The 11971-nt window shown below is 41.2% G+C and overlaps 1 protein-coding gene across 1 annotated transcript; it reads left to right on the forward strand.

Annotated features, from left to right (window-relative positions):
* Window positions 1-8429: 8429 nt before the first annotated feature.
* LOC308618704 (UDP-N-acetylglucosamine--peptide N-acetylglucosaminyltransferase 110 kDa subunit-like) lies at window positions 8430-11622 on the forward strand (the record flags this gene model as incomplete). The annotated part of the gene is made up of 1 exon (XM_081236878.1): window positions 8430-11622. The coding sequence occupies one exon, from the start codon at window positions 8430-8432 to the stop codon at window positions 11568-11570; it is 3141 nt and encodes a 1046-aa protein (XP_081093004.1). The 3' UTR covers window positions 11571-11622.
* Between the last annotated feature and the right edge of the window lie 349 nt (window positions 11623-11971).

An 11971-nucleotide genomic window follows, 5' to 3' on the forward strand; every position in this document is an offset into this window, starting at 1 on the left:
GATGCTACCGAAAAACTACTAGAGCTAATCAATGAATTTGGTAAAGTAGCAGGATACAAAATTAATGTACAGAAATCTCTGGCATTCCTGTACACTAATGATGAAAAATCTGAAAATGAAATCAAGAAAACGCTCCCATTTACCACTGCAACAAAAAGAATAAAATATCTAGGAATAAACCTACCTAAGGAGACAAAAGACCTGTATGCAGAAAATTATAAGACACTGATGAAAGAAATTAAAGATGATACAAATAGATGGAGAGATATACCATGCTCCTGGATTGGAAGAATCAATATTGTGAAAATGACTCTGCTACCCAAAGCAATCTACAGATTCAATGCAATCCCTATCAAACAACCACTGGCATTTTTCACAGAACTAGAACAAAAAATTTCAAAATTTCTTTGGAAAAACAAAAGACCCCGAATAGCCAAAGCAATCTTGAGAACGAAAAACGGAGCTGGAGGAATCAGGCTCCCTGACTTCAGACTATACTACAAAGCTACAGTAATCAAGACAGTGTGGTACCGGCATAAAAGCAGAAAGATAGATCAGTGGATCAGGATAGAAAGCCCAGAGATAAACCCACGCACATATGGCCAACTTATCTTTGATAAAGGAGGCAGGAATGTACAGTGGAGAAAGGACAGCCTCTTCAATAAGTGGTGCTGGGAAAACTGGACAGGGACATGTAAAAGTTTGAGATTAGATCATTCCCTAACACCATACACAAAAATAAGCTCAAAATGGATTAAAGACTTAAATGTAAGGCCAGAAACTATCAAACTCTTAGAGGAAAACATAGGTAGAACACTCTATGACATAAATCACAGCAACATCCTTTTGGACCCACCTCCTAGAGAAATGGAAATCAAAACAAAGATAAACAAATGGGACCTAATGAAACTTCAAAGCTTTTGCACAGCAAAGGAAACCATAAAGAAGACCAAAAGACAACCCTCAGAATGGGAGAAAATATTTGCAAATGAAGCAACTGACAAAGGATTAATCTCCAAAATTTATAAACAGCTCATGCAGCTCAATAGCAAAAAAACAAACAACCCAATCCAAAAATGGGCAGAAGACTTAAATAGGCATTTCTCCAAAGAAGATATACAGATGGCCAACAAACACATGAAAGAATGCTCAACATCATTAATCATTAGAGAAATGCAAATCAAAACTACAATGAGATATCATCTCACACCAGTCAGAATGGCCATCATCAAGAAATCTAGAAACAATAAATGCTGGAGAGGGTGTGGAGAAAAGGGAACACTCTTGCACTGCTGGTGGGAATGTGAATTGGTACAGCCACTATGGAGAACAGTATGGAGGTTCCTTAAAAAACTAAAAATAGAACTACCATATGACCCAGCAATCCCACTACTAGGCATATACCCTGAGAAAACCTTAATTCAAAAAGAGACATGTGCGCTCCCCTGGTGGCGCAGTGGTTGAGAGTCTGCCTGCCAATGCAGGGGACACAGATTCGTGCCCCGGTCAGGGAAGATCCCACATGCCACAGAGCGGCTGGGCCTGTGAGCCATGGCCGCTGAGCCTGTGCGTCTGGAGCCTGTGCTCCACAACGGGAGAGGCCACAACAGTGAGAGGCCCGCGTACCGCAAAAAAAAAAAAAAAAAGAAAAATATAAATAAACTTTGGGCCTCCCTGGTGGCGCAGTGGTTGAGAGTCCGCCTGCCGATGCAGGGGATACGGGTTCGTGCCCCGGTCCGGGAGGATCCCATATGCCGCGGAGCGGCTGGGCCCGTGAGCCATGGCCGCTGAGCCTGCGCATCCGGAGCCTGTGCTCCACAACGGGAGAGGCCACAACAGTGAGAGGCCCGCATACCGCAAAAAAAAAAAAAAAAAAAAAAAAAAAGAGACATGTACCAAAATGTTCATTGCAGCCCTATTCACAATAGCCCGGAGCTGGAAACAACCTAAGTGTCCATCATCGGATGAATGGATAAAGAAGATGTGGCACATATATACAATGGAATATTACTCAGCCATAAAAAGAAACGAAACTGAGCTATTTGTAATGAGGTGGATAGACCTAGAGTCTGTCATACAGAGTGAAGTAAGTCAGAAAGAGAAAGACAAATACCGTATGCTAACACATATATACGGAATTTAAAAAAAAATGTCATGAAGAACCTAGGGGTAAAACGGGAATAAAGACACAGACCTACTTGAGAATGGACTTGAGGATATGGGGAGGGGGAAGTGTAAGCTGTGACAAAGCGAAAGAGAGGCATGGACATATATACACTACCAAACGTAAGGTAGATAGCTAGTGGGAAGCAGCCGCAGAGCACAGGGAGATCAGCTCGGTGCTTTGTGACCGCCTGGAGGGGTGGGATGGGGAGGGTGGGAGGGAGGGAGATGCATGAGGGAAGGGATGTGGGAACAGATGTATATGTATGACTGATTCACTTTGTTATAAAGCAGAAACTAATAAAAAAAAAACCCAATCCAAAAATGGGCAGAAAACCTAAATAGAAATTTCTCCAAAGAAGATATACAGATTGCCAACAAACACATGTAAGGATGCTCAACATCACTAATCATTAGAGAAATGCAAATCAAAACTACAATGAGGTATCACCTCATACCAGTCAGAATGGTCATCATCAAAAAATCTACAAACAATAAATGCTGGAGAGGGTGTGGAGAAAAGGGAACTCTCTTGCACTGTTGGTGGGAATGTAAATTGATATAGCCACTATGGAGAACAGTATGGAGGTTCCTTAAAAAACTAAAAATAGAAGTACCACATGACCCATGAATCCCACTTCTTGGCATATACCCTGAGAAAAACATAATTCAAAAAGAGTCATGTACCACAATGTTCATTGCACCACTATTTACAATAGCCAGGACATGGAAGAAACCTGAGTGTCCATCGACAGATGAATGGATAAAGAAGATGTGGCACATATATACAATGGAATATTACTCAGTCGTGAAAAGAAATGAAATTGAGTTATTTGTAGTGAGGTGGATGGACTTAGGGTCTGTGTTACAGAGTGAAGTAAGTGAGAATGAGAAAAACAAATACTGTATGCTAACACATATATATGGAATCTAGAAAAAAATGGTTATGAGGAATCTAGGGACAGGACAGGAATAAAGATGTAGACATAGAGAATGGACTTGAGGACACAGAGAGGGGGAAGGGTAAGCTGAGACGAAGTGAGAGAGTGGCATGGACTAATATATACTACCAAATGTCAAATAGATATCTAGTGGGAAGCAGCCACATAGCACAGGGAGATCAGCTCAGTGCTTTATGACCACCTAGACGGGTGGGATATGGAGGGTGGGAGGGAGATGCAAGAAGGAGGGGATATGGGGATATGTGTATATGTATAGCTGATTCACTTTGTTATACAGCAGCAACTAATCCAACAATGTAGAGCAATTATACTCCAATAAAGATGTTAAAAATAAATAAAAAAATAAAAATGTAAAACCATTGAGTTCCAAAAAATAAAATAAATAAAAAAGATGCTCCTGAAAGGTCTTAAGAGCTGACCAAGAATAGTAAACAATTGAAATTCTCTCAGGCTTATTCAACCCTATCACTGGACACATTTATACCTCTCAGGAATGTTATTAAAAGAAGAGATTAATAAAGCTTTTATAGATGAGTTGATAAATCTCTAAATATTTAAATCTTCATTTCCTCCTAGGTTTCTCTATCTTGGGTTTCCAAAAGATTTCAAGAAACCACAGGATAATTAAAAAATTAGACATTATCTTTCTTACCTTCATGTTTTTTGATGGTAAACACATTTTTATTTTCTCCATAGTGCTGCCCAATTTCCACCAGTACAGTTCTTGAGTGAATTTTGCTCTGGATGGTGGGATATATAAGATGTAAATGAATTGTTTGTATATGTTTTAGAATTCTTCAAAAGGGCCTGACCATGGAAATGCATTGAATATTACTTAAATAAGTAAAGTAACTTCCTCAGAATTATTATTCTATTCTGGTTAGGATACTCTCTGCCCTGGTTTGTTAAAATTTCCCTCTAGAGTGGTTTTAATTTTGTTTCTGATAGGGTCCTAGGATTTATTGCCACACCCATCCTGCATCTGTTTTTCTTTGAATTACTCTCCTTGCAGTTTCTGATTCATACAGGGCCTTACAGGTTAGTGACAACCTGGCCATCAGAACTCTGGGAAGGACAGGCCTACTTTTCAGAGGTGTTGATGTTTTCTGTACCTGAAGGTTTTCAAGAGATATCAATCTTCCTCACCACCTCCCTTGGCCCTCTTAATGGACTAAGGAGTTCCTCATAAAATTTCTGTAGGATATCTGTACTAACTTCTCAATATTGTTCCATCCTGAGTCTAAATTCCTGGCCTCAAGGTAATGTTAGATTTCTAGCTCCAGCCCCTATTTACATAAGGCCTATACTAAAGAACGGAACCCCTAGACATCAGTCTGCTCTTATTTCTCTGAATTTAATTTCTCTGTTACTTTCTGAAACATGCAGGTGTTCCTTTCTTTCTTTTAATCTCAGCTATGTGCTTTTAACTTTTTCAAAATTCACCCAGAATTTACATGTGTCTCCAGTAAGAGTACATTAAATTGAGCTTAGTCTGCTCTTCTACTGGCATATTTGAGATCCAGATAATTTGCTACTTAACTGGATTCAATTACCTGTGTATTTCAGGCATCTAAAACTCACCATGTTCCAAACTTCCCTCCTTATTGTTAGTAATTTTCTTGGGAATCTGGATGACATTAAATGGAATAAAGTTAGTGAGTGGCCCAGGAATGCCTGAAAGTTTGTTTGTCAGAGCGGCCACAGAAAGTTAAGCAAGGAAGAAAACCAAATGAAAAACAAAATCACATTATTATGGCTGAGATTTCTCCCAAGATTCCATACAGATCTCTCTGTAGAGCTGGGTTGGGTTATAACATATGCCAGAGCTCTAGGTGGGGCTCACACCATCTCATGCCAAGCTCTGAGTTCTGGGCTAACATCATCTCTGGTCCACTCTCTGGAGTGGAAACTTTGGAGGAATGGCCAATGTGTTCCACGGTGTAGGAAGAGGGAAATTGTGAACATGACTTTCTAAATTGTGGAGGAAGGAACCACTGTAAATGTGCCTTGAATTATGTTATTTAATTTGACCAGTCAGATCAATGGCATTCCCCTGCTACGTATATGAGCAGAAATACAAAACTGGTATAAGGAATAGATAGCTAGTGGGAAGCAGCCGCATAGCACAGGGAGATCAGCTCGGTGCTTTGTGACCACCTAGAGGGGTGAGATAGGGAGGGTGGGAGGGAGGGAGATGCAAGAGGGAAGAGATATGGGGACATATGTATATGTATAACTGATTTACTTTCTTATAAAGCAGAAACTAACACACCATTGTAAAGCAATTATACTCCAATTAAAGATGTTAAAAAAAAACTGGTATAAGGAGATATAGAGACTGGGAGTCTTATTGTCCCACCAATTAACTTTTCCTCTTACCATGACCTTCCCTTTGAGTCTCCTAGACCTTGGGGATGATCCCAACCCCTTGGGTTGGGTGATGGCAACACCATCTTCACTAGAACCTCTATAGTTAACTTTGATTTTTCCCACTCCGTCTATCCATCCCATGTATGCAGTCAGACATTTGATCTTGGACTTTTACTGACAAAATATGCTTGAATATAGCCATTTCGTTTCACACCCACTGCTACTGCTATTGTCACTGCCTTAACTAGGGCTTTATCTTTAAGTTCTTTATATAAATATATAAATATCTATATATAAATAAAATATACAAATAAATAAGATATAATATTAATTCTGATGATTTTAAAGTCTTTTCTTGATAAAGACTTTTCCTGATAAAGATACACAATATCTTATATAAATATTTTTGTATTATCTGTTCTTTTCTTAGAATTTAATCATATGATTCTATCTCTTATTATGTCTAGAACTTTTTGATTGAATGCTGGCTATTTTATTTGGGTTTTTTTGTTTTTCTCAGTGGAAACGTTGTTTTGCTTCAAAATATTTTATTCTACCTGGAAGTAGCAAATCTTCAAATTACAATTTTTTAAATGCTTGCAAATATCAATACTATAGGTGTCACAAAATGTAGAAAAATGACATTTGAAAATTAACTACCGCCAGATGTGTCTCTATACAACTTTTTCCCCACTCTTTTAGCTATATATTCTTTAACTACCTCCTCATATGACAGTTTATGTGTTTTAGAAATAAAATTTTAAGAAATAAACTTTGTAATTTATAGACATAGATTTCTTTTAACATGGTTGATTAGAATTTGCTTTTAGTTGTTAATAGTTTAGAAAAGTTTATTTCAGCTTCACAATTTATTATTGATAATGTCACAGTAATTTTCATTGTTAACTTTGAGAAAACCTCTATGGATTACTCCCTCATAAATATTTACTATTTTAAATGCATTACGGATTTCAGTACTGCTAAAGGTTTGTGCATTACAGGAATTCTGATAAAATACTCATTCACACAATTCCATTACACACATTATTGATGGAGTATATTCTTTTATTTATTTATTTATTTATTTATTTATTTATTTATTTTTGGCTGTGTTGTGTCTTTGTTGCTGTGCGCAGGCTTTTTGTAGTTGCAGCGAGTGGGGGCTACTCTTTGTTGCGGTGCGCAGGCTTCTCATTGTGGTGGCTTCTCTTGGTGCAGAGCACAGGCTCTAGGCATGCACGCTTCAGTAGTTGTGGTTCGCAGGCTCAGTAGATGTGGCTCACGGGCTCTAGAGCGCAGGCTCCATAGTTGTGGCACATGGGCTTAGTTGTTCCGCGGCATGTGGGATCCTCCCAGACCGGGGCACGAACCCGTATCCCCTGCATCGGCAGGCGGACTCTCAACCACTGCGCCACCAGGGAGGCCCTGGAGTATATTCTTGATAGAAGAAAATTTCCGTTTTGACTAAGCATTGATGAGAACTGAATCTTTGACTTATCTATCACACGCCTGATTTTACACAGAATAGCTTCTGGTTTTATACTTTTCAGTTCCTTTTTTTCTTCTTCAAACGCACATGCTTTGAGAGCTGTGAAGTGCAAGACATGGCTATATTGTAAGGTGGTTTTTGTCCTTACGCTTCTATGTCTAGTGCTAGTTAAGTCAGTAGAGTAGTCAGTAAGAGTACTGGAAGTTATTCCTGTAATGGGATAGTATATAGTCAATTACATGTGGTGTCTGAAAATCACATAATAGCCTCACTTCAAACATCTCCCTTAGGGCTTCCCTGGTGGCGCAGTGGTTGAGAGTCCACCTGCCGATGCAGGGCACACAGGTTCATGCCCCGGTCCGGGAAGTTCCCCCATGCCGTGGAGCGGCTAGGCCCGTGAGCCATGGCCGCTGAGCCTGCGTGTCTGGAGCCTGTGCTCCGCAACGGGAGAGGCCACAACAGTGAGAGGCCCGCGTACCGCAAAAAAAAAAAAAAAAAAAAGAAAAAAATCTCCTTAGCCAGATTTCAAAAACGCCTGTGGCCATTCCAATATGATCCAACGTAGCGGAATATGATAGAAGGAAAATTGGCAAAGAAAGAGATGCTGGTCTTACCTGATGGAAGTTAAAATACCTCACTTTTAACAATTTTGCAAAAACCTATAATTACATGAACTAATTTCTAGGGTTCTTCGTAGGACCTAAAAAGGAACCCATAGAGTTGTGGAACAACAATAGAAGCTACTGTGACGAGAAGCCCGGGCACCGCAACAAAGAGTAGCCCCCGCTCGCCGCAGAGAAAGCCTGCACGCAGCATTGAAGACCCAATGCAGCCAAAATAAAAATAAATAAATTTATTTTTAAAAAAGTAATACTCAGGTTTGAGGCATGAGAAATATGATGAGGAGAAATTAGCTAATGTTTTCAGAACTTTTAAAATATCAAACTCAGTCTCTAAGATTTTAGCATTATATACAACATCGGTCACTTATTAGTGGTTTGGGAAGGCCAATTTAAAATTTTCTGATCTTACTGTATTGAAATCCACGGCCCTAATGTTTTCGACATTGACTATATGAATGATGAAGAAAAGTCAATCATGTATTTCTTTTCCAACTGGACAGAAAACAAAATTGTAAAAAGTGTTTGGACTACTGACTTTTGACTTCTTCTAAGGCAAATGGATAGGTAATTTTTATTCCCTGATTAGGAGAAAAATGGTGGAAGAGGGCAGGGTTAAGAATTAAGATTTCAAGAGCGTGAGAGGTAGATGGCCAACCAGAGTTCCTAAGGTTCGGTGCCTGTAACTGTTGCCGCCGCTTAAGCCTGCCAAAGCAGTGGTACGGCTGCTGCGCTCGTGTTTGCTACCTCTAGAAACATTCTTGCCAGTAGTGGCGGCAGCGGGACTCAATTACCCGCTTTTTTCACTCTCTCCAGAAGCTCCAGATGGCGTCTTCCGTAGGCAACGTGGCTGACAGCACAGAACCAACGGAACGTATGCTTTCCTTCCAAGGGTTAGCTGAGTTGGCACATCGAGAATATCAGGCAGGAGATTTTGAGGCAGCTGAGAGACACTGCATGCAGCTCTGGAGACAAGAGCCAGACAATACTGGTGTACTTTTATTACTTTCATCTATACACTTCCAGTGTCGAAGGCTGGACAGATCTGCCCACTTTAGTACTCTGGCAATTAAACAGAACCCTCTTCTGGCAGAAGCCTATTCGAATTTGGGGAATGTGTACAAGGAAAGAGGGCAGTTGCAGGAAGCAATTGAGCATTACCGGCATGCATTGCGTCTCAAACCAGATTTCATCGATGGTTATATTAACCTGGCAGCCGCTTTGGTAGCAGCAGGCGACATGGAAGGGGCAGTGCAAGCTTACGTCTCTGCTCTTCAGTACAATCCTGATTTGTACTGTGTTTGCAGTGACCTGGGGAAACTGCTCGAAGCCATGGGTGGCTTGGAAGAAGCCAAGGCATGTTATTTGAAAGCAATTGAGATGCAACCGAACTTTGCAGTAGCTTGGAGTAATCTTGGCTGTGTTTTTAATGCACAAGGGAAGATTTGGCTTGCAATTCATCACTTTGAAAAGGCTGTCACCTTTGACCCCAATTTTCTGGATGCTTATATCAATTTAGGAAATGTCTTCAAAGAGGCACGGATTTTTGACAGAGCTGTGGTAGCTTACCTTTGTGCCCTAAGCTTGAGTCCAAATCATGCAGTGGTACATGGCAACCTGGCTTGTGTATACTATGAGCAAGGCCTGATGGATCTGGCAATAGACACCTACAGGCGAGCTATTGAATTGCAACCACATTTCCCTGAAGCTTACTGCAACCTAGCCAACGCTCTCAAAGAGAAGGGCAGTGTTGCTGAAGCAGAAGATTGTTATAATACAGCTCTCCGGCTGTGTCCCACCCATGCAGACTCTCTGAGTAACCTAGCCAATATCAAACTAGAACAGGGAAACATTGAAGAGGCAGTTTGCTTGTATCGTAAAGCATTAGAAGTCTTCCCAGAGTTTGCTATTGCCCATTCAAATTTAGCAAGTGTATTGCAGCAGCAGGGAAAACTGCAGGAAGCTCTGATGCATTATAAGGAGGCTATTCGAATCAGTCCTACCTTTGCTGGGGCCTACTGTAATATGGGAAACACTCTATGGGAGATGCAGGATGTTCAGGGAGCCTTGCAGTGTTATACTCGTGCCATTCAGATCAACCCTGCATTTGCGTGTGCCCACAACAATCTGGCTTCCATTCACAAGGATTCAGGGAATATTCCAGAAGCAATTGCTTCTTATCGCACTGTTCTGAAGCTTCAACCTGATTTTCCTGACGCTTACTGTAATTTGGCTCATTGCCTGCAGGTTGTCTGTGATTGGACAGACTATGATGAGCGAATGAAGAAGTTGGCCAGCATTGTGGCTGACCAGTTGGAGAAGAATAGGTTGCCTTCTGTGCAGCCTCATCATAGTATTCTATATCCTCTTCCTCATGGCTTCAGGAAGGCTATTGCTGAGAGGCATGGGAACCTCTGCTTGGCTAATATAAGTGTCCTTCATAAACCACCGTATGAACATCCAAAAGACTTGAAGCTCAGTGATGGTCGACTGCGTGTAGGATACGTGAGTTCTGACTTTGGGAATCATCCTACTTCCCATCTTATGCAGTCTATTCCAGGAATGCACAATCCTGATAAATTTGAGGTATTCTGTTATGCCCTGAGCCCACATGATGGCACAAACTTCCGAGCGAAGGTGATGGCAGAAGCCAATCATTTCATTGATCTTTCTCAGATTCCATGCAATGGGAAAGCAGCTGATCGAATACATCAAGATGGTATACACATCCTTGTAAATATGAATGGTTATACCAAGGGTGCTCGAAATGAACTCTTTGCTCTCAGGCCAGCTCCTATTCAGGCAATGTGGCTGGGGTACCCTGGGACTAGTGGCGTGCTTTTCATGGATTATATCATCACTGATCAAGAGGCTTCACCTGCTGAAGTTGCTGAGCAGTATTCTGAGAAACTGGCATATATGCCCCATACTTGCTTTATTGGTGATCATGCTAATATGTTCCCTCACCTGAAGAAAAAAGCCGTCATCGATTTTAAGTCCAATGGGCACATTTATGACAATCGGATTGTGCTGAATGGCATCGACCTCCAAGCATTTCTTGATAGTCTATCAGATGTGCAAATAGTCAAGATGAAATGTCCTGATGGAGAAGACAACACAGACAGCAGTAATACAGCTCTTAATATGCCTGTCATTCCTATGAATACTGTTGCAGAAGCAGTTATTGAAATGATTAACAGAGGACAAACTCAGATAACAATTAATGGATTCAGTATTAGCAATGGACTGGCAACTACCCTGATCAACAATAAGGCTGCCACTGGAGAGGAGGTTCCCCGTACCATTATTGTAACCACACGTTCTCAGTACGGGTTACCGGAAGATGCCATTGTGTACTGTAACTTTAATCAGTTATATAAAATTGACCCATCTACTTTGCAGATGTGGGCAAATATTCTGAAGCGTGTTCCCAATAGTGTACTGTGGCTGTTGCGTTTTCCAGCAGCAGGAGAAGCTAATATTCAACAGTATGCACAAAATATGGACCTTCCCCCGAACCGTATCATTTTTTCACCTGTTGCTCCTAAAGAGGAACATGTTCGGAGAGGCCAGCTGGCTGATGTCTGCTTGGACACTCCACTCTGTAATGGACACACCACAGGGATGGATGTCCTTTGGGCAGGGACCCCCATGGTGACTATGCCAGGAGAGACTCTTGCTTCCCGAGTTGCAGCTTCCCAGCTCACTTGTTTAGGCTGTCTTGAGCTTATTGCTAAAAATAGACAAGAATATGAAGATATAGCTGTGAAACTGGGAACGGATCTAGACTACCTGAAGAAAATTCGTGGCAAAGTCTGGAAGCAGAGAACATCTAGCCCTCTGTTCAACACCAAACAATACACGATGGAACTAGAGCGGCTCTATCTACAGATGTGGGAGCATTATGCAGCTGGCAACAAACCTGATCACATGATTAAGCCTGTTGAAGTCACTGAGTCGGCCTAAATAATGACTGTGTGCACAGGAGAATTACCCCTCTAGCTGAGCCTCAACCTTCTGGGGGGATAGGGAACTACTTTTTCAATATCATGTTGCAGATGGGTGACAGACAATGATAAGAAATAGCACAGCCAGACTTGCTTCCTGCATGATCATGATAGGGAGAGACACAAGAGATGGGAAACTGCTGTTGCACAAGGAGTCTCCATAGAATTTTGCAGCCGCCAGGTGCTGCAGAATGCTGGAAGGTCTGACCGTCCTTGCTCTTCCATGGGATGGATGGTTAGTGTGGAAGGGAGACAGAGATTGCCCAGCCGTTTTGTGATTATCATAGACTGATTGAGTCTTCTGAATAAATTTTTTTCTTTATATTTTGCGTATTGGAGCTTTTTCATTTTTTCTGGTAC

This window comes from Mesoplodon bidens (assembly GCF_964165515.1).
Source record: "Mesoplodon bidens genome assembly, chromosome: 6".
Taxonomy (NCBI): domain Eukaryota; kingdom Metazoa; phylum Chordata; class Mammalia; order Artiodactyla; family Ziphiidae; genus Mesoplodon; species Mesoplodon bidens.